Source organism: Bubalus kerabau, chromosome 13 (assembly GCF_029407905.1).
Source record: "Bubalus kerabau isolate K-KA32 ecotype Philippines breed swamp buffalo chromosome 13, PCC_UOA_SB_1v2, whole genome shotgun sequence".
Lineage (NCBI taxonomy): Eukaryota > Metazoa > Chordata > Mammalia > Artiodactyla > Bovidae > Bubalus > Bubalus kerabau.
Window position 1 is genome coordinate 10,177,255 of NC_073636.1, and position 24,048 is coordinate 10,201,302.

The window sequence follows — 24,048 nt, forward strand, 5'->3', positions numbered from 1 at the left end:
AATGGCTACCCACTCCAGAGGACTTCGTATGTGGCGCTAGTGGTAAAGAACCCGCCTGCCAGTGCAGAAGACATAAGAGACACGAGTTCGATCCCTGGGTTGGAAAGATCCCCTGGAGGAGGAAATGGCAACCCACTCCAGTATTCTAACTTGGAGAATCCCATGGGCAGAGCAGCCTGTTGGGCTACAGTCCACAGGGTTGCAAAGAGTCAGACATAACTGATCAACCAACACACGTTTGCCCAGCTGTAGGCTAATATAAATATCCTGAGCATGCATGTGTGTGTGTGTGCGTGTGTGTGTGTGTTGTCATGTGTTTTTGAGTTATCTTTAGTTTTATAACCTCGTTACTGCATGAAAAAATGTATACATTCCTTTTCCATTTGTCAAGTATTAACCATTCCAAATGATTTTGGTAATCCTTCCCATCTTAAATTTACTATTTTAGTGTTAGTAAGTTAGTTACTATTCTGCAGGCCAAGTGGAGTGAGTCCCTGGAGTGCTGAAGTCCTAAATATAAAGACCAGTTCTGATGAGATTAATTGCTGCTGTGCTTGGCGGGGAAGGGGCAGCGCAGGACAGGGACCTCCAGGTTCCTTAGTCCCCACCCTGTGCTCGACTGACATGAAATCAACAAGCAGCTTTTGGTGCTTTGTGACAAACGCTCGCCTTCTCCCGGGCCTCTGCACCGACACCCGTCAGACGCGCCCCCTGCAGCCTGCAGCATGGTGTAATGGGACGAGGCGCGGTGCTAAGGAAATCCAGACTTTAAACACACGCACAGAAAAGCACTTTGTAGAAACTTGCAACACTTTACTAAGAAAACTAGCCTACCATTGTTCTAGAGGCAAGGGAAGAAACAAAAGGCCAAAGCATAACAGTCCCAGTCTTCTTCACCGAAACACAGTTCTAGTTCATTGGGCTTAGTCATAGAGGAGGGTCACAGACCCGAGCCCCTCCAAAGACCATTCAGTGTCTGAGAGCGTGAAACGGGCTCCTCGTCCTTCGGTGGAGTGGGAGGCTAAGGTGGGCAGGGCAGCACCCACCTCACAGTACGGACTCTGAGACAGTGTCTCTCTCTGCCTTACAGATGGCACCGGCACTGCTTTGGCGCCCAGCCCTTCTTCAGAGGAAGCAGTTGAAGTCTGTAAAGATGAAGGTATGAGACCACTTACTCATCTAAAAATCTGTGCAAACCTAGAAAACCATCTGGATTTTGTTTGTTTGGGGAAAATGAAATAGTGAGCAAATCCATCCAATCCTCTTTAAGCATGACTATTTCCAACACAAATATCCAACCTGCTCTATTTTATTCCATATCTACCCTTTTCAGAATTTGTATATCCATTTGTTCCTCTAACAGTAACTGTTCATGAAACAACAGGATGATTGGAAAAATTATGTTTAAAGAAGATGTTTATTTGAAACAACAGAAGGAGGCTGTTTACAGCTACTTGTCAGGAATGGGTTCATTTGAGAATCACCTACCAGAGAACACCATTATCTAGACAGAATAAAGAAATGTTTGAAAGGCATCCTTGAGAATAAATCTTTGACAAGAGCATCATTCCTCATTCTATGGACAGTTAGTATGAGAAAATGTTGCTGACCCAAGTATCTTTAAAAGAAGAAAAAAGGAAAAGAAAAATTTATGTAGGTTCTAAGAGAAAATTTGGGGGAGAAATTGCAGGGACATTCATGTGCAGATAACACAGTTTTTAAACAGATAACACAGTATTACCTAAAGGAAAATGAAATTGTCATTTCTCCCCCCTGTGATTAATTGTCCCCACACACAAAAAGTAATATTTTAAATCTGTAATTGACAACTACTAAAAACTCTCTGAATGGTAGATGAGATTGTTGTACAAATGGGCATCTGCTAAACCATATGACCTCCTTGGAACTTTTAGATTAATATGCTGAATGCGTTTCTTCAGTTTGGAGTGATAAGAAAATAAATCTGTGTGTAAGATTGATATTATCTAGTCCTGGAATAGGAGAAGGCAATGGCACCCCACTCCAGTACTGTTGCCCGGAAAATCCCATGGACGGAGGAGCCTGGTAGGCTGCAGTCCATGGGGTCGCTAAGAGTTAGACACGATTGAGTGACTTCACTTTCACTTTCCACTTTCATGCATTGGAGAAGGAAATGGCAACCCACTCCAGTGTTCTTGCCTGGAGAATCCCACGGACGGAGAAGCCTGGTAGGCTGCAGTCCATGGGGTCGCACATAGTCGGACACGACTGAAGTGACTTGGCAGGCAGTCCTGGAATCAATGTTTAGAAAATCAAAGTTGTCTTAAAAATAACACTCAACTGTTTACATGATTCATTTCATCTCATGTTGCCTGTAAACGGTTTTTATAAGTGAGACATCCTGTGTAGGAAGGGTAGTTGCTAAGACTGTGAGCTCTGGGGCCAGATGCTTGAGGCCTAGATCCTGTCTCTGGCACTAGCAACCTATGTAGCCTTTCATAAGGAACTCTAGTACTTAGCAAGGAATTAATATGTCATCACAGGTAGTTAACTTATCTGTGGTTCAGTTTTCTCCTCCATAGAATGGAGAATTACCTCCCAGAATACAGCAATACATGCCCATTGCGCAAACTGTTCCCCGGGTGCCTATGCAGGGTGGGTTCCCCAGGAGACTAGGGAGCTAACCTTTATTAGGGAGGGCTCTTGGAATCAACACTTGTGAAAGGAAAGCATGCAAAACTGGATAAAGAAATTGAACTGCAAGGCGTTCTCAACCGAAGCCGCAGCCAGGCTGAAGATGGCGTGACGGTTCTGAGACGTCCAGCTGGGGTGTGGGAGTCTGGCTCTTAAAAGCTCCCACTGAGGAGTCACCTGTCACTGGCTCCCAGGGGAATGGGCTGTGGTCTTGGATGAAGCCTCTCTCTTCTGGTCAGATGATCCTAGAAGCTTGCGAAGGGATGAGGGCTGCCTACGACTAGAAGAGGAAGCTCTTTCTTCCTGAAGGGGGATCCTGTGGACCAAGACAGCATCCACTGTTCTGTTACTTTTGCTGGTCTTTTTCTAGTTCCTTGTCTTTTTTCTTTTTTTAATGACTCCCTTGGCATCTCCCTTTATACTACTCAAATATGTGTTTTTTGGTTGTTGTTCTATGTTTGTTTTTTGGGTTTTTTGTGCTCGGCTTTCTTTACACCATGTGGGCTTTGTCTATCTGTGGTGTGTGGGGGGCTTCTCTGGCGGAGCACAGGCTTAGTTGCTCCGCGGCATGTGGGGTCTTAGTTCCCCAACCAGGAATCGAACCCCCATCCTCTGTATTTCCCTGTGTCTCCTACATCTCCCACATTGGCAAGCAGATTCTTTACTACCAAGCCACCTGAGAAGCCCTCCCAATCATTCAGCCTGTGATAAAAAAAAATGTTAAATGTCTTGAAGTAGAATAGCAGAGTTTTAGGAAACAAGAGAAATAGTCTAATTTAAGTGATTCAAACTGAGATTTTTCCTGTGGAGTTGTTTGGTTTGGAGATGTCACACCTTTACAGAAATGCACCGCGATGTTTCTTCATGCTTTTAGGATCTCACACCATTAATTGCTCATGCCAGGATCAGTTTCTCAGAACAATTTTATGTGTTTCTTTTTTTTACACAAAACTTTTAATGGTGGTAACTCCAATGAGTTCTGAAATGTATCACAAATGCCAGTTCCTAATAAGACTGAATGTGAAGTTTGGGGGATTCTTTTACTGAAATTGTTAATATCCATTAACCCCTATATCTAAGGAAAAGAATTTTGAAGTGCACATTTACATGTGACCCAGTTTCCATTAAAATTAGAATATACAGGTTATGATTTTTGCCTTTTTTCTGAAATAGCAGGTATTTATGGAAGACCACTATTTTAACTGATTATCATTCCAATGCTTAGACTAAGCATCTATTGCTTATAGAACTACAAGTGTTGGAAATATTACATAGTTTAGCTTGATTGATAGAGACATGGCTTAGAATGAAAAAAAAAATGAATTTGCCATTGAGATCCTCCAAGATTGAGGTCATGATGAGGTTAAAAGGCATTCATATGTGTTGAGAATTCATCTCAAATACTCACCGTCATGTTGCATGCAGAAATATATCTCCTTGGTGATGTCTGGGCTATTTATGATCTCTGCAGCTATAACACTGCTTATAAAAATGCTTATTACACTCTCCAGTTTAAGTGCAGAGCATTTTGCTGACCATAGGTTCTCAAGGAGCCCCTGTTCTTGTCTTTGTTTCTAGGCTTTGCTTCTAACCCAGCATCTTCTTCTTAGGTCTTGGAATCACCAATATTATGGACTAACCTTTTTTTTTAGTATCCTTTCCAGTATAATTCTCAGAAATTTTGAGCCTTGTCAGTTATTTTTAGCTTGGCTTATTGGTTGGCTGGCTTTATATTTGTTATAATTTTGGCTCCCACAGGAATCTCAATGTCTTAGAGTGCAAAGACTAAAAATAAACAAAAAACTGAGCAGGCTAATGTCACTTGGTTTGGAAGATAAGATTTTTTTTTTTTAATTAAAACAGGTATGTGGAAGCAGAATAATTTCAAGAGGAAACATCTTTGGGGATGTCTTCTAGGTCTGTGATTTTGTTCAAGTATTCTAGACACATTTCCCACCAGGTTCTGAGAATGGATACTTATGGCCCATTTACCCTGTGGAACTGCTAACCGTCCAAACCGCTAACAGAAGGAGGTACAACTCATAGATCAAGAGCTAGATTCTGAGTTCCAGACAGAGGACACCTGTTCCCAGGGACTCATCCCAGCCCTTGGGTGGGCAGTGGTTGAGCTGGGAGGATGAGAGGTGAGGAGGAGGAATACGGATGAATAATTCATCCATACGGGGTGGATGCAACAGCCAGGACTGAATAGAAATGAACTCCAAGTTAAAGAAAGCTGAGAAAATATCTGTCAGTTGATAGGAGCTCTGAGGTCATTTATAAAACAGGGCACGCACTTGTCTATTGGCAGATTTCTTTCTCTACTGGTAAAAATATTCCAGTGATTGATTTAATGGTAGTTTACAATTTAAATCCTTAAATACAAACCCAAGAGTACAAATGTTAAGGCTATTTAAGTTAGCAAATACAGAGGCAATCAGATGAAGGGGAGTGTAAACCCAGGATTAAAGTGAGCATTAGGAATATCAAGTACTCTGGTTGAAATTGCTACATCATCATCATCATTATTTAAGATATAGTCAGTCTGCTTAACTCAAGGAGAATTCTCTGTTCTGTTAACTCTTAATAGATCATCCTCACTTGCAGCCAAGGTGAAGGCACCTTATTAGGGGGACAAATGCTGTTTAAACACATTTTGATTCTCCTATCTTATTTCTTTTTGTTGTTGTTTAGTCACTAAGTTGTGTCCCACTCTTTGTGACCCCATGGACTGTAACCCGCCAGGCTCCTCTGTCCACAGGATTCTCCAGGCAAGAATACTGGAGTGGGTTGTCATTTCCTTCTCCAGGTGATCTTCCCAACCTAGGGATCAAACTGGCATCTCCTGCATTGGCAAGTGGATTCATTTACCACTGAACCACCTGGAAAGCCCATCTTATTTCTTAATCAGTACCCAATTTGAACGTGAAGGTCAGCTAGACTAAACCATATGCTCATCATATGAACAAAATCAACTAATGCTCAGGTACACACACTCGAGCTCATATTCCTTTGGAGCTCTGAGTAAGTCACATCATTGCTGTCTGCTGTTTATGAAGTGGGATGTCACTTGGCAAAGGACACCTTAACCCTGAATCTAGTTTCAGGCCTCCTAGCAGTCAGAATTTCCATAGGATGGGGGAAGGCTTGAGAAAGAGTCAAACTTGCCAAAGAAGACAGCAGAGAAAGGGTTGGGTTATGTGTGAGGAATTGTATTTAGGTGAAGTGAAGTGAAGTTAAAGTCGCTCAGTCGTGTCCGACTCTTTGCGACCCCATGGATTATACAGTCCATGGAATTCTCCAGGCCAGAATACCGGAGTGGGTAGCCTTTTCCTTCTCCAGGGGATCTTCCCAACCCAGGGTTCAAACCCAGGTCTCCTGCATTGCAGGCGGATTCTTTACCAGCTGAGCCACAAGGGAAGCCTAAGACATGAGCATAAATGCTCCCAACCACGAGTAGCTGTAAGCCTCCAGAATCTGTTTCTATTCCTTGTCTACACATTGGAGAGAAACAATACACTGGGCCACCCATGAAGCTCCCCTCAGACTTCTCTCATCTGATTTTCCTTAGTCCTTTCCCTGTTCTTGGAATCCCCTCTCACCCTGCTTAGCATCCTCCCCATGACCCACCACAGCGGGACAGAGCTGTTCCCCTGCCCTAGATATGCGCCGATGGAGGTCTGTAGACACCACACACCTCTGGGCTATCACTCTTGAATGGTGAGAGTCTGAAGTGTGGAATGAGAGCCGTTGCCCTCTGGTAGTTCTGTGAAGAGGAAGGAGCTAAGACAAATGGAGTGTCTCCTGGACTCAGTTCAGTTCAGTTCAGTGGCTCAGTCCTGTCCTACTCTTTGCGACCCCATGAATCACAGCACGCCAGGCCTCCCTGTCCATCACCAACTCCCAGAGTTCACTCAAACTCCTGTCCATCAAGTCAGTGATGCCATCCAGCCATCTGATCCTCTGTTGTCCCCTTCTCCTCCTGCCCCCAATCCCTCCCAGCATCAGAGTCTTTTCCAATGAGTCAACTCTTCGCATGGGGTGGCCAAAGTACTGGAGTTTCAGCTTTAGCATCATTCCTTCCAAAGAACACCCAGGACTGATGTTTTTAGAAGGGATTGGTTGGATCTCCTTGCAGTCCAAGGGACTCTCAAGAGTCTTCTCCAACACCACAGTTCAAAAGCATCAATTCTTCGGTGCTCAGCTTTCTTCACAGTCCAACTCTCACATCCATACATGACCACAGGAAAAACCACAGTCTTGACTAGATGGACCTTTGTTGGCAAAGTAATATCTCTGCTTTTGAATATGCTATCTAGGTTGGTCATAACTTTCCTTCCAAGGAGCAAGCGTCTTTTAATTTCATGGCTGCAATCACCATCTGCAGTGATTTTGGAGCCCCCAAAAAATAAAGTCTGACACTGTTTCCCCATATATTTCCCATGAAGTGATGGGACTAGATGCCATGATCTTCATTTTATGAATGTTGAGCTTTAAGCCAACTTTTTCACTCTCCTCTTTCACCTTCATCAAGAGGCTTTTTAGTTCCTCTTCACTTTCTGCCATAAGAGTGGTGTCATCTGCATATCTGAGGTTATTGATATTTCTCACAGCAATCTTGATTCCAACTTGTGTTTCTTCCAGCCCAGCGTTTCTCATGATGTACTCTGCATATAAGTTAAATAAGCAGGGTGACAATATACAGCCTTGACGTACTTCTTTCCCTATTTGGAACCAGTCTGTTGTTCCATGTCCAGTTCTAACTGTTGCTTCCTGACCTGCATACAGGTTTCTCAAGAGGCAGGTCAGGTGGTCTGGTATTCCCATCTCTTTCAGAATTTTCCACAGTTTATTGTGATCCACACAGTCAAAGGCTTTGGCATAGTCAATAAAGCAGAAATAGATGTTTTTTCTGGAACTCTCTTGCTTTTTCGATGATCCAGCAGATGTTGGCAATTTGATCTCTGGTTCCTCTGCCTTTTCTAAAACCAGCCTGAAAATCTGGAAGTTCACAGTTCATGTATTGCCACAGTGCTTTACATTTCTGTACAATCTATTTTTCATTTCACAAAAAGGTAACCTGAGAGAAAGGAGAGAATGAAAGGCGTGCATGGGATTGGAGAGAGAAGAACTAATACTTTAACAATATTAACTCCCATGGCAGATACTTACATGATCTTACATAACCCTCAAAAATGATAGTATCTTATTCTATATGTTTTAGCACTTATTTTTCTACTGGAAAGCATAATGCATATTTATTGAAAAGTATTTTTGAATGCAGAAAAGTATAAAAGGTAACAAAAGCATATAATCATTTTCATTTCGGAGATTAAATTGTAAAAAAAAAAGTTTGTTTTTCAGTTAGCGACATACCCTGAACATTTTCCCATGTCTTTAGGCATACTTTTTATTGGAGGCATAATATTTCATCATATGGTTGTCCCATAATTTACATAGCCAGTGTCCTAATGTTAGATTATTTAGTTATTTACAATCTCTCTCTCTGTTATAAATAATACAGAAGTGCAGTATTTATATTTTAGATAAATCTGGATGTGTATCTATGATCAGTTCCTCAGGATAAAATCTTGACTTTGGGTTGATTTACCAGGGAAAAGATTAAGATATTTTTTATTGCTTACCTTTATCTTCTTATTTTAAAAGTAATGTGTGTTTATTCAATGAAAAAATAAGCAAAAAAAGAAATGAAAAAATTACTCATAATGTCAATCCTGAGAAATAAACATATTAGTACGCTGGTATATAAACTTCCTGTCTTTTTCTAGGCTAACACACACACACACATATATATATGAAGGTTTTTTTTTTTTTTTTTGGAGAGGGAGTATTCTGCAATGCATACCATTTTGAAGTTGTCTTTTAAATATAACAAGACTGTGAAATTTTTTCCAAGTCTTTTGATAGTCTAATATCATTTAATTGTATTAATAATTCCAATGAGCAAAAGTCTATAATTTAATTACCCAGGCTCCATTTTGAGTCATTTCTTTGGTTTCAGTTTTAAATTCTATACTAGCCAGGACATTCTTTTAACTTGGTAAATGTTCATGATCATTCCTGTAAGGAAATTCAAATAAATGAAAAAATGCATACAAATCTTAATTTTTTTTTACAATGAATAGAATGTGTTCCTTTTTTTTATTTTTAAAGTAATATATGTTCATTATAGAAAATTCAAATAATTAATGGGAGTGTTTAAGGAATAGAGTAAAAACACATGACCAATACAACATTGTAAAGCAATTATCCTCCAATTGAAAATAAATTAAAAAAAAAAGTTAAGACTTTAAAAAAATGAATAAAAACACATATGTAGTCACAGCTTCTTGAGACAACTACCATTTGCATTCTGAGGGCCATTTCTTCACGCATCACTTTCTGAATATTTGCAACCACATAAAAGTTTGTATAAATCAGTTATATAATGTGTGATTCTAATATCATTTTCCTTTTATCTTGTTTGCTAACTTTCCACCTTCCAGATATTCAGAAAGTAAAGCATGCTGATTAAGAATCTAGTCTCTGAACTCAACTCCCAGAGTCCAGATTCCAGCTCTCCTCTGAGCTCTGTGACTCAGGACAAATTATTTAATCTCTGTGCACTTCGGTTTCCTCATATGTAAAATGGGAATGATGACACCTCCATCATAGGATATTGAACATTAAAACAAGTCAACCCCCTTAAACATGTCAAAGAATGTCTGATACACAGTAGGAGGCACAAAATTTTTAGCCATTGTTAAATATATGTGCTTATTTTCTAAAAAATATGTCATATTCTATGCACTTGTTACAGACAGCAAAACTTTGTGGAAACCGCTTGTAGTCATTTGTGTAAATCTAATTCATCCATTTTAAAGCTCATGTGTAATCCATAGCTTGGATACACTATAGTTTATTCGACCATAATCCTATGATGAGCAAGCACTTTCTTCCCACTTTATTGCCATACACACAATGCTGCAATAGATGTCTTTGCCCATATATCTTTACAAGAAGTGCTTTTATTTGCATGGGAAAAATTCCAAAGCATGCATTCTCCCTTGAGTAGTATAAGTTTTTAATAGATATTGCCAAAGGGCTTTCTCAGAAGACTATAAGAATTAGTATTTCTAGCAGCAATCATTATTTTTGTTATTCCTAATTTTTGCCTGTTCAGTGGGTATAAAGTAATAACTCATGACATTTAAGATGTCAATATTACTATTCTGATTTTGCAGGTAACTGAGGCTCAGAAAGTTTGAGTGACTGGTCCAGTTACCCAAAAGATAGTCAGAATTTGGAAACCAAATCTTCCTGAACCCCAAACCCAGGCTTCTTCAGTGCCACCATGCTGCTTTGCAAATTGTGCTTCTGGAGAAAGGGATATCCATGCCTGAAGGAAGTAGGATACGGTGGGAGGGCGCGTGGGGAAATGGGGCCCAGGCTAGGCTAGCAGGGTGCTGAGGCTGAGGCGACCGCAGAGACCAGCCTGCTTGGCCTACGTCACAGCTCTGACCCTCATCATGGCCTTGGTCCCAAGCTGAGTGACCGTCTTACTCAAGAATGAGGACACAGACACCTCCGGCTATGGACCCCACCAGATATGAAGCTCAGACCTCTTTCTGTATGGTCTGGTTTATGCTCCCTCATACCCCACAGGGACCTGCTCTGCAGCCCAGCTCACTTACCCATCATCCCCCAAACCTCACTGGCCTGCTGTATTCCACCACATTCTGCTACATCTGCTCATCCAGGATTCACTCCCAGTATCTTGCCTTAGTCTTGCACTTCACTGTTCCCTTCCTGTCTTACTCTTTCTCTCCCTCCCTCTGTCCTTCCCTTATTTCCATCAGATTATCTGAGCCAACATTTCAAGGACAGGAATCAATTCATATAATGCAGGGCAGTTGCTGGAGGGTGAGGACGAGATCCACATTTTCATCTTTCTTGATTTCTCCTCTCCCTATTACATTTCATCTCATACAAGAGGGAATGTCTTTTCGCCTGTTTCTTGTAAATCTGTATAAAAATTATCATGTGCCTTATATCAATATAATATACATGACATGTCCAACTCACTAGTATGTTAATATCTTGAAATCAGATATCAGATCTCATTCACTTTCATGTTTCAGAACCAACACAGTGACCTGTGCATAGGAGGTCCTCAATATCGGATATAGAACCTATCACAGACAAGGGCCACTTATAATTCTCCTAATGTCATGGCCACTTTACCAGAATGATTGTTACTATTATCGAGGCTCTTATTAGAGCAAGTTCCCTTTCAGAATCCTCCTGTTTGAAGAAGTGAATTTTCCCTAAATGTTGTAAGAACACAAAATTCAAGCCATGGACTTCCTTGTTTCACTTTCAGACTTAGATACCCTTATCCTGTAAGAGAACAAGATAAACTTCTAAATGGTGAATGTATATAGATTATTTCCAATGAGTGAGGCTAGTTATTTATGCCTAATTTATGATAAGGCTTTTCAGATAAGCACTTCAAATGCTTTGATTAAATATGTTTAAAATCAGGTTAAAATTGGTCAAAGTAGATAAAAAACACTTATCTACTTTTTGGTATTTAAATTTTATTTATCTCCCATTTGGTATAGTTTAAAAATATACTTATATTTTAATATACATATAATTTAAAATACATACAGGAATTGGAAGGCAAGTAACAGTTGCCATCCAATCACATTTTCACGTATGTTTTTTTCTCTTACAAATTAAATGTGACTGTAATTATATATTTATAGCAGTCAATTCAGTCATGTGATCTCTTGGGTGTATTCTAAAGATCTGGTGAGTGAGGCTTGGAAACAAAATTATCCCAGACTAGGTCATGGAAATTAACTGTCCAACACACAATTTTGGATCAAACTGTTGCTCCTAATGGGTCTAAATTAAGACAAGCATCCCTGTAATCTATTTTCAGATTCACTGGCCTAATTTTTAAGCTCTTTGGGGCAAGTCATGTAGCCTTATAAGCCAAATAAGTTTATTTTGGATTCACATCGCCACCCTTGGGTAACTTTTTTAGGTTGTGCCTCAGTTTTCTCCTCTGTAAAATGGGGATAATAATAGTATTTATATCACAGAGTTGTGAAACTAAGTGTTTGTAATAGCTGCTCAAACATAGTAAACTTTCAGCAGGTGTTGACTTTTTTTTTTTTTTTTTTACAATTACTGTAATTAAGTGTATGTGTTGGCTTTAGAATTCTAACTACTCCAAATAGGACTCCTATATCTCATTGCATCCTCACCAGATCTATTGACCTGTGTAAAGTTAAAGAAGCTCAACTGCAGGTGCTAGTCAAAACACACAGCAACAGCTGTGGCTCGGTCCCTGCCCATCAAGGTGAAGCTGCTCTGGTCCATCGTCCTGGCAGGCACCTGCTGGATATTGAAAACAACTGGAGTAAGCGAGGCAGACAGGCGGGAACACTTCAAACTCTCTCTAGCCCCCATTCACCAAGAAGGATTTGATAGCTGGGTAACCTGGATTGAATGCCACTCGTAGAGTTTCCCTTTGTTCCTTCTGTGGCTGCTCCTACTTACTCTGCTTTAGTCTTTTACCAAAAAAAAAAAAAAAAAATCTAAAATGGAAGGTCTGTACATCCATATTTTAGGATGCTTTTGTCAACATGGCCTAATAAGGGTAATCATACATCTTTACAGCAAGCACTCTTGGGAGTGATGAGGGTGCTGTTAATAATTATACCAAGACAAGCAATCACACTGGGACCAGAGGAACCAAAATGTGTGCTCGTCCCACCAAAAATGCAGTCTTTTCTGTCAACAAATCGAAATCATAATATCACTCACACATATTCAAGCATTTTTGTTGAACTTTGACTCATAAAAATGTACTGTTCTTAGAGTATACTTTTTGTCACTTTCTTGTTAATTAGTTTAAAAAATAATATTTGGAGTAACTCCTTAAAGATATACCATAAAAGGTATATTCCTAGACAGTCTGAATAAATCAAGAGCATCTGCTAAGAGCAGTCTATTTTTCTTTTCTGTGTATTCTTTATCGAAGTATAGCTGATTGACAACATTGTGTTAATTTCTGTCATACAACAAAGTAATTCAGTTTTGTATACACATATACAATTTTTTTTCTATTCTTTGCCATTATGGTTTGTCACGGGATATTGAATATAGTTCCCGTGCTATAGCGTAGGACCTTGGTAATCCATTCTACGGTTTCATCTGAGAATCTCAAACTCCATCCCTCTCCCAGGCCCCCTCCTGCTTGGCAGCCACGTCTGTTCTCTACATCTGTGGGTCTGTTTCTACTTTGTAGATAAGTCCATTGGTGTAATATTACAAATTCCACATACAAGTGGTATCAGATGGCATTTGTCTTCCTCTTTCTGACTCATTAGTATTTGTCCTTCCACGTTGCTGCCAGTGGCGTTACTTCATTCTTTCTAAGGCTGAGCAGTGTTCCACTCTGTATGTGTGTATATACCACATCTTTATCCATTCGCCTGTGGATTGACATTTAGGATGTTAATAAGTGTTAGTAAATTATATAAATAATTTTATTTATATAAATAATAAATTTATATAAATAAAAGCTATTCTTGCCTGGAAAACTCCACGGACAGAGGAGCCTGGTGGGTTACAGTCCATGGGGTCACAAACAGTCAGACATTCAGCAGTCAAAACAGTCTAGAAACCACAAATTTAGACAAGGTAGTTTCAACATTGGAGGTCTTTTCAGAGCCTTAAACATGCTGACATGCATTGAGAAACTCAGGATAGACTGAAGCATGTAGCATTTCTCATTTTAATTAACCAAATATTTTTTTAAAGTTGTTTTGTTTGTCCTTTTTAATCATATATAAACCCTTTTAATCCAACAAATTATAGTTTGGGAGACAATCTCATATCCTATCCAGAAGAATTAAACCATATAAAGTTTTGCTTACATAAATTGCAATCGTTATTATAATGAAAGATAAACACTAGTAAAATAACTTGAAAAATGGAGTTTGAGTTTCCTAAATTCATGGCAACACAGTGTTTTTGAAGGAATATTCAGAAAATGTAGCCTCAGTTTTTGACAGTAGATTCCATAAGCAAAAATGTGTATCTGCCTCATCCCCAATGACGTTTTGTTGTCATCTGTCCTTTCCACCACTGTTCCCAAGGTGGGGATATTTACTGAGAGAGAGGCAGAGAATGTCTCAGAACTGCTGCTTTGTTAAGACAAAAAAAAAAAAAAAGAATAACTGACTAGCCAGTGGCAAAGACTGAAATATCTTTTTAATCAAGTGTAAAGACAAGGTCTCCTAACAAACATTGATAGCATTTAGCGGAAACTTTTCTCTTTCATTTAACAGTTAGCTTTCTTTCTCATCCAGCAAGCAGCAGTAACACTCACATACACATCTGTGCATACACAAAACCACACACATATGCATACACTCAGACACTGTTTTAGACCCAAAATGAATCTGCGAGACAACATTTCTCCCAGCTTGTGCTATGATTTATAATGCTTTTGTGATATTGGGAGACTCATAAAGATCTAAGTCTTTCAAGAGACATGTTTTTCAACAGCCGTTAGATTGCTTCAGTTTACCTAAACTATCCATAAATGTTTTCAATGCCAACCACATTCTGAGGCAGAGTCATTACTAAATGTTCACTCAGTGTGTATGCTCAGGTGCTCAGCCGTGTCTGACTCTTTGCGACCCCATGGACTGTAGCCTACTCGAAGACTGTCCATGAGATTGCCCTGCCAAGAATACTGGAGTGGGCTGCCATTTCCTCCTCCAGGGGATCTCCCTGAGGGACTGAACCCGTGTCTCCTGCATTGCAGAAGGAGGTGATGGTCCACGCTCAGAAGGAAAAATATTTTTATCTTTTTTCCTTCGAGGAATCATATTAAGTGATCTGATAAGATATAATAGAATCTTGGCAGTTAGAATTATACTTAAAAAGTCAGAGCATTAAGAGGTTGGTATTAACATGTTTGTGCATGAGTGTGTTAGTCACTCAGTCATGTCCAATTCTTAGCGACCTCATGGAATGTAGGCCTCCAGGTTCCTCTGTTCATAGAATTCTCTAGGCAAGGATACTGGAGTGGGTAGCCATTCTCTTCTCCAGGGGCTTGTCCCGACCCAGGGATTGAACCCGGGTCTCCTGCATTGCAGGCGAATGCTTTACCATCAGAGCCACCAGGGAAGCCCAATATATATAAAATAGATAACCAGCAAGGACCTACTATATAGCACAGGAAACTAGATGCAGTATTTTTAATAACCTATAAGGGAAAAGAATCTGAAAAAAGTGGTTTGTATATATATATATATAGAGAGAGAGAGAGAGAGAGAGAGAAAGAGAGAGAGATCTGAATCACTGTGCTGTACATCTTGTACATCTGAAACTAATACAACATTGTTAATCAACTATACTTGAATAAAAAAAATTCAGGGCATATGGTCACCATATGAACCATAGTGAGTTTCTTTTTACTTGATGAAAAAAAGGCAAACCGTAGGGTAGGAAGCATGGTTCAGAGAGAGAACCGTTACATAGGAGGGGAAAGGATGAGTGGAGATGTAAGAAAGTAAAAGACTCTAGGGCCAACTGACATTCCCAAGCAAAGCAAAATGAGCCCACTGCTTCTTGAATTCTTGTAATACTTTCATGTTTCCCCCAAAGTTAAATGCAAACATAACTACAACATATAAGATGTAACATTACCGACTACACCTGCCTCTCCATTCTTAGCTTACAGAACCCTCTTGCCCCCACTATGGCTCCATCTCATCACAGCCTTTTCTGACCAACTTTTTAGGTATAGCGGCTCCTCCACTCAATGGCTGTCCAAGCCCCTTGTAATTAATCCATAACACTTACAGTAATCTGTAACTGTGGACACCTCTCTTTCCTTTGGCATCCTTACTTTTTCCCAGCTCCCTCTACTATAACTCAGTTTCCATGGAAGGAGGACAACATGTACATTGTCCATCATCTTATCTTCTAGTGAGTCATACAAAGTCTGGCCTTCAGAAAGTACCAATTAAAATATATTTCAGTACAGTTCAGTTCAGTTCAGTCACTCAGTCGTGTCTGATTTTTTGTGACCCCATGGACTGCAGCACAGTAGGCCTCCCTGTCCATCGCCAACTCCCAGACTTTACCCAAACTCATGTCCATTGAGTTGGTGATGCCATCCAACCATCTCATCCTCTGTCATCGCCTTCTCCTCCTGCCTTCAATCTTTCCCAACATCAGGGACTTTTGAAATGAGTCACCCTTCACATCAGGTGGCCAAAGTATTGGAGTTTCAGCTTCAACATCAGTCCTTCCAATGCACACCCAGGACTGATCTCCTTTAGGATGGACTGGTTGGATCTCCTTGCAGTCCAAGGGACTCTCAAGAGTCTTCTCCAACACCACCATTCAAAAGCATCAAATCCTTGGTGCTCAGCTTTCTTTATAGTCTAATTCTCAAATCCATACATGACCATTGGAAAAACCATAGCTTTGACTAGATGGACCTTTGTTGACAAAGTAATGTCTGCTTTTTAATTTGCTGTCTAGGTTGGACATAGCTTTCCTTCCAAGGAGTAAGCGTCTTTTAATTTCATGGCTGCAATCACCATCTGCAGTAATTTTGGAGCCCCCAAAAATAAACTCAGCCACTGTTTCCACTGTTTCCCCATCTATTTGCCATGAAGTGATGGGACTGGATGCCATGATCTTAGTTTTCTGAATGTTGAGCTTTAAGCCAACTATTTCACTCTCCTCTTTCACTTTGATCAAGAGACTTTTTAGTTCCTCTTCACTTTCTGCCGTAAAGGTGGTGTCAACTGCATAACTGAGGTTATTAATATTTCTCCAGGCAATCTTGATTCCAGCTTTTGCTTCATCCAGCCCAGCGTTTCTCATCATGTACTCTACATATAAGTTAAATAAGCAAGGTGACAACATACAGCCTTGACGTAATCCTTTTCCTATTTGGAACTAGTCTGTTGTTCCATGTCCAGTTCTAACTGTTGCTTCCTGACCTGCACACAGATTTCTCAGGAGGCAGGTCAGGTGGTCTGGTATTCCCATCTCTTTCAGAATTTTACACAGTTTGTTGTGATCCACACTATCAAAGGCATAGTCAATAAAGCAGAAATAGATGTTTTTCTGGAATTCTCTTGCTTTTTCTATGATCCAGTGGATGTTGGCAATTTTATCTCTGATTCCTCTGCCTTTTCTAAAACCAGCTTGAACATCTGGAAGTTCATGGTTCACATATTGCTGAAGCCTGGCTTGGAGAATTTTGAGCATTACTTTACTAGCATCTGAGATGAGTGCAATTGTGCAGTAGTTTGAGCATTCTTTGGCATTGCCTTTCTTTGGGATTGGAATGAAACTGACCTTTTCCAGTCCTGTGGCCATTGCTGAGTTTTCCAAATTTGCTGATATATTGAGTGCAGCACTTTCACAGCATCATCTTTTAGCATTTGAAATAGCTCAACTGGAATTCCATCACCTCCACTAGCTTTGTTCATAGTGATACTTTCTAAGGCCCACTTGACTTCACATTCCAGGATGTCTGGCTTTAGGTGAGTGTTCACACCATCGTGATTATCTAGGTCATGAAGATCTTTTTTGTATAGTTCTTTTGTGTATTCTTGCCACCTCTTCTTAATATCTTCTACTTCTGTTAGGTCCCTACCATTTCTGTCCTTTATTGAGCCCATCTTTGCATGAAATGTTCCCTTGGTATCTCTAATTTTCTTGAAGAGATCTCTAGTCTTTCTGATTCTATTGTTTTCCTCTATTTCTTTGCATTGATCGCTGAGGAAGGCTTTCTTATCTCTCCTTGCTATTCTTTGGAACTCTGCATTCAAATGGGTGTATCTTTCCTTTTCTCTTTTGCTTTTGCTTCTCTTTTCACAGCTATTTGTAAGGCCTCCACAGACAGCCATTTTGCTTGTTTGCATTTCTTTTTCTTGGGGATGATCTTGATCCCTGTCTCCTGTACAATGTCAGGAACCTCCATCCATAGTTCTTCAGGCATTCTATCTATCAGATCTAGTCCCTCACATCTATTTCTCATTTTCACTGTATAGTCATAAGGGATTTGATTTAGGTCATACCTGAATGGTCTAGTGGTTTTCTCCACTTTCTTCAATTTCAGTCTGAATTGTGGCAATAAGAGTTCATGATCTGAGCCACAGTCAGCTCCCAGTCTTGTTTTTGCTGACTGTATTGAGCTTCTCCATATATGGCTGCAAAGAATATAATCAGTCTGATTTTGGTGTTGACCATCTGGTGATGTCCATGTGTAGAGTCTTCTCTTGTGTTTTTGGCAAGTATTTAAATTTAAAAATTTAAAAGCACCAATGAAAATGGTATTATGGTCATCAACTGATATTTGCTGTATTCTAACTCTTTGTAAGACCTTCTGCAAGAGGAAGAAGAAAACATTGCTCTTGGCCTTCAAGAAATTTACAATTGAGATGGAAAAATGAGACCTACAGGCATGTGCTGCATAACAAATATCAGTCATAATGATACTAGTTGCAACTAAATTTATCTAATCCCTATTATCCATTAGATTCTATTCTAAATACTTTACAGGTTTTCATTCATTCCATGCTCATCTATGAGATGAGTTATCACCCCACTTTACAGACAAGGAAAGTAAAGCATGGAGCAATAAGGATGTGGTCAGAGGCCACTTGACTAGGATGTGCCACAGCTAACAGACCAGACAGAGTGACAAGTACAAAAGGGAAGATACACAGGAACACGTTAAAGGATCTTGGGGGCTAGGAGCATCTCTGGTGTGGGGTTATCTGTGCCATGTGGGTAGAGAATAGGACTTTTGAGCTGGAATCTGAAAGCTGCACAGATGTTATAGAGCAGAAATAAGCAGTTGTGGTTGGGTGGAATAGCATCCCTGAACAGTCGGACGTAGGACATCAAAAAACCTATTTTCTGTTCAACAAATAGATTCACTTGGCCTTAGTGATAGGTCCATTCATCTACCTAGTAATGCATTGCTAAGATAGAGCCCTGATTATCAAGAACTCTGAGTGCCAAGCTAAGAAATTTGGGTCAAATCAACAAAAAGCAAAAATTTTCAACTCTTGGATGCTGTTTGGGTATAAGTAAGTGTGATAGCTGTTGCAAATTTATCATTCTCTTTCTCCCTCTAATTCCTTCTCAGAAAATCCTCTCTGATTATACCTAATTAGGCTTTTCTTCTCCTTATCCATCGCTATCAGCATGTGTAGATGCTTCACTATATGCCAAATTAGATTTTCCAGTTTCTGACAGACCGTGCTTTGCAAGCTGCAATTTCCCATCTTCATAACTCCGGCCTTCAAATAAACATGTGTTTGATTATTTGTGTAAGTCAAGCTCATACTCAATTCTCTAAAACAGCACTGTCTGATAGAAATAAGTGAGAGCCACATATATAACTTTAAATTTTCTAATAGTAACATTAAGGAAGAAAAAAAAGGTGAAAACAATTTTAATAATCTATTTAACCAGTATATCCAAAATATAATAATTTCAATGTGTAGTCAATATTAAAATATTGATGAAATATGGTTTATTCTTTTCTCAGAAACTTACTGACATAGTTCTCTATTACAAAAAGAACTGATACTCTGCCACTCACCCTAGTCCCACTGCAGGAATATTTAAAGTACCGGTATGCTTTTTTGAAATTATGTATTTATCAATTATGAGGCTGCACCAGGTCTTAGCTGCAGCAGGCGGCATCTCCATCTTCCTGGCGGCATATGGGATCTTTAGTTGTGACATGTGACATCTAGTTCTCTGACCAGGGATCTTCAGTGGATCTCGAAGTCTTAGCCACTGGACCACCAGGGAAGTCTGCTGAAATGTTCTTTTTCTTTTTTTAATCTTCTGGGCTCACCGCATGGCTTGTGGACTCTTAGTTCTCAACCAGGGATCAAGCTGCAGTGGGGGGATGGGGTCTTAACCTCTGGACCACCAGGGAAGACCCATGAAGTGCTTATTGGTACATGGTGTTTGGCAGTTACTTAACTCCTTTCCTAGCCAATGTGATGGTATTTGGAGATGGGCTCTTTGAGAGGTAATTGGGGTTATATTAAGTCATGAGGGTGGGTCCCTTCATAATGCGATTCTTGTTCAGTCACTAGGTCACGTCCAACTCTTTGCAACCTCATGACTGCAGCATGCCAGGCTTGTCTGTCCTTCACTGTCTCCCAGAGTTTGCTCGAATTCATGTCCAGCATGTCGGTGATGCTATCTAACCATCTCATCCTCTACTGCCCCCTTCTCCTTTTGCCTTCCATCTTCCCCAGCATCAGGGTCTTTTCCAATAAGTCAACTCTTTGCATTAGGTGGCCAAAGTATTATAGCTTCAGCATCAGTCCTTCCAATGAATGTTCAAGATTTATTTCCTTTAGGATTGACTGGTTTGATCTCTTTGCAGTCCAAAGAACTCTCAAAAGTCTTTTCCAGAACCACAATTCAAAAGCATCAATTCTTCAATGCTCAGCCTTCTTCATGGTCCAACTCCATATCCATACATGACTACTGGAAAAACCATAGCTTTGAGTATATGGACCTTTGTTGGCCAAGTGATGTCTCTGCCTTTTAATATGCTGTCTAGGTTTGATTAGTGGCTTCTTTAGGAAAAGGAAGAGAGATCTCAATTTCTGTCTCTGAACACACACACCGAGGAAAGGATATGTGAGCACACAACAAGAAGGCTTCCTACTGCAAGCCAGGAGGAGGGCCCACAACTCAATCCTGGACTGTTCACTCCCACAGCTATGAGAAAACAAATTTCTGTTGTTTAAGTCATTCAGTCTATGGGATTTTTTAGGACAGTCCTAGCAGACTAATATAGCCAGTCATTGCATTAGGAAAGTGTATTATAATGATTTCTAGACCTCTTAGTTAAACCTAGTCTAAAATAGTACTAGATTAAAATAAAATCTTCCTGGAAATAGAAAATAACATTTTACATTAATCTATAGTATATTTCCCAAGGTCGTCATAAAATAGCATCTCACAGTATTTGCTTTTAAAACAATTTTTCTTAGCATATAAGGCAAATCATTGCCCTCATCATACAAATGGTTGTATACACCCCATTTCCTGTTATACCATATGTTGCCTGATTTTTTCCCCCACCAGGGTCAGTTTTAAAAATGAAGTTTATTAAACTTGTTTTGTTCTGCAAGACCAGGCTGTTCCCCTCTTCAACTTTCTCTAAGTTTCTTGGTCCACTATCTTTCCATCTGTGTACAAGTTTCATGAGGATGCTGGACATTGGAAACGGCTAGAAAGGTAAATGTTCTTTTTTAAAAAATGGGTGTAAAAGGATATAATTCTTAAAATAATATTTTAAAAGCACTTTTGAAATGTTTAACGTATACATATGTACACAACAAAATTAGAAAATGAACTTGCAAGGTCCAGCATGAGAGTCAGACTCTTAATTTGATTGGTTGAAAAGTCAGAGAGTGAGGAAAACATTTCATTGAGCCTCAATAACTGAGTCATTTGAGAGGCAATAGCCCCTCCATCAGTTCTTCTAGAAGCTCAGCTAACAGCCATCCACTCAGGGAGCATCCGAAACTTTTTCTTCTTTTCCTCTTTCTACTCCCCTGATGCTGCCAAGTAACTGTTGACTCTTCTCTCTCCTGCCCCATCCATGGCTTCTGTTTCCTCCTTTCTCCTTGAGTAAATCTCTGCCTTTAAGCCACTCTCTGCTTTGAAACTTTCTCTGTATATTTTACCACCAAACACTCCAAGTCAAAGGAGCTGGTGGATTCCTTTCATCATAATCAAATGTGAGTTCTCTCCTGGTAGGTGGAGGTCTCATGAGAGGCCACCTTAATTCAGAGTCTGTTGGCCAGTCTACAGGTGACTGCTCAGGATCCATCTTTCACCTGTGGTCTAGTGCTCAGGATTATATGATACAAAACACCTCTTTCCCCAACTTTCCCTCTTTAGGTGGCAGGCACTGACTTAATGTCCCCTAACAAAAGGCAGCGTGGCATAAGAGAGCTGTAAGTCAGGAAAATAGAGGCAGCATTCCCATTTTTGCTATTAAGTAGTGAAAGACAGGTTATTGACTATCTTGGCTGTCTTAGCTTGAGTTCTGCAGAAGCAAATTCTGAGACAGGGATGCGGGTACAAATTGTTTATTTGGGAGGTGGTCCCAGGAAGCCACAGGTGAGGCTTGGGGAAGTAAGGAGGACATCCAATAAGGGGTACTGTAATGAGCAGGTTACTTCTGAGGGGAACTGAGGCACCATTCCTCAGAGATATGTATAGAGAATATTCAGAATTGTTTGCCTAAGAGGCAGGGAAAGTGAAGTGGATCCTTTGGGAGTCAGGAAGCTGGACATTGGTTCCTGGGTACTTCTGGCCCTTCTGGGTCAAGAGTGCTTTTCATCAGAGTCTTGGGAAGCAGCTCATCTCTTGGAACCATTTGTTGCAATCTCAGAGAGAGTCCAATGGGTATAGGGGATAGGGGAGGCTGGCTACTATAAGGCTTAGCTGACCTCTCTTGTTCTGTATTCCAACTGCTCTAGCTCTCAAGAGATCAATTCTCTGTAGATCAATTCTCTGTAGATCTTAGAGATGGGCTAGGGCTGAGAAAAAGTAAGAGAAGAGTCGAGTGAATCCAGCTTTGAGACTCCCAATACAACAAACACGTAGGATTATTTAGAATGGCTGAAGCTGTGATTCAATTTGAATATCTCATAGTAGAGGCAATAGTAAAGTAGCTTATGGCAGATCCAAGTAATGAATCCTTCTGCAGCCATCCAAATTAAAAAGTGTATTCAATAACATGGGGAAGTTAAAGGGAAACAAAAACAGAAAAAAGGAAGCACACCCATTTTCACTGGAGTGGGTCTGTGGATCTTTCTGGATGTGAGGAACAAAGAGATGCTCAGGAGAAGTCCTCCAGCTCTTCGAAGCTCACATAAAATGAGTCACTCTCACAAGGGCTCCAAGTGCGTATCTTAGTCTACAGATGTGTCCCGTTCCATCATTTGGAAAGGAGACTAAAGTTGTGCTCTAATAGGGCAGGTTATGATTGGGTCCTTGGAGACTATAGGAACCCCTGGATCTCAGCAGATGAGGTCTTGGCATCTCAGCCCCTCTCTCCAGGTTCCTGCCTGAAAACAGCCAGAGCTCAGAAGCTGAAGCAGCTATGAATCTGAACATTGAGTCTGTCTGTTGCCTCAGCTTCTCTGTGGAATAAAACAATCAACAAGTGTCCAACCGCTAGGCTGTGACCCTGCTCAGAGTGAAGATCCAAATACCCCTCCACCTCTCTTCTCAGGTGACGGTCCTCTCAGCAGTACTGTCTCAAAGACCTAGTATTATCAGATCAAATTAAACCAAAGTGTAAACAAAATTCTTCTCTTTTCCCTGACTTATAGATGGGCTACTTTTTAAAATGTTTATCTGCCTGTGCCAGGTCTTAGCTGTGGCCCTTGGAATCCTGATCCTCATTGTGGTGTCTTTGATTGTGGCATGGGAACTGGTAGTTGCAGCCTTCAGGATCTAGTTCCCAGATCAGGGGTCAAACCCCACATTGGCAGCTTGGATTTTTAGCCACTGGACCACCAGGGAAGTCCCTCAGTGAACATTTTAATAGAATTGCAAGTCAGTCTGTGTTTGGAGCCATAGCTGCTTTTCATGCTTGTGCCCTGGTCAAAGTTTTCTTTCTTTCTTTCTTTCTTTTTTAATAAAGAGAGCCTGCAGTGCAAGGCTTAGCAAGGGAGAGGGAGGCAAGAACAGAAAGGCATCGGAGGATGGAGGTCAAGGATAGCGGGTCACAGACAACCAAACAAGAGCAGATTTGCCTTCGTTTACATTGCCAAAGGGGAAAAATCAACTTGATGGAAAGGGTAATTAAGCATTTCTTTTCCCATCATGGTCCAACCCGGTTTCATATCCAGCTGTTTTGTTTCACATTGTGATGCTCCTTCGTGGAGTCGCAGAATGAAAGACAGCCAGTGTATCATTGATGTCACACAGCACCACTTCCCCCACTGTTAACCTTTACTTTAGAAATAGGGAAAATCTACGTAAAACCTCAAGTAGGCAGATAGCAAGTGAAGAGTAGAAAGGTTTACAGAGTTGTTGTCTGGAAGGAAGAGATAATTTGAACAATTCAGCAGATTAGCATTATAAAATGTTTAAAATGGATTATCTGCCTAGACACCCTCAGGTCCTAAGATGCTGAAACTGAGATTATATAAAGTGAATGGAGTTTCTAGTTGTACATCTGGAATCACAGCCCCAGACTAGTGCCCATCCACTCATGATCAGTTCTCTTATTTGCTTATATTTGCAAAAACAAGT

General features: G+C 40.3%; 1 protein-coding gene across 1 annotated transcript in view; it reads left to right on the forward strand.

The window, feature by feature from the left end:
* LOC129625309 (ADP-ribose glycohydrolase MACROD2-like) overlaps window positions 1-24,048 on the forward strand; it is a 221,215-nt gene that overhangs the window by 80,946 nt on the left and 116,221 nt on the right. The window contains exon 5 of the mRNA XM_055543450.1: window positions 1,091-1,159. Coding sequence (XP_055399425.1) covers window positions 1,091-1,159 — 69 coding nt within the window. The remainder of the gene's footprint in view (window positions 1-1,090; window positions 1,160-24,048) is intronic.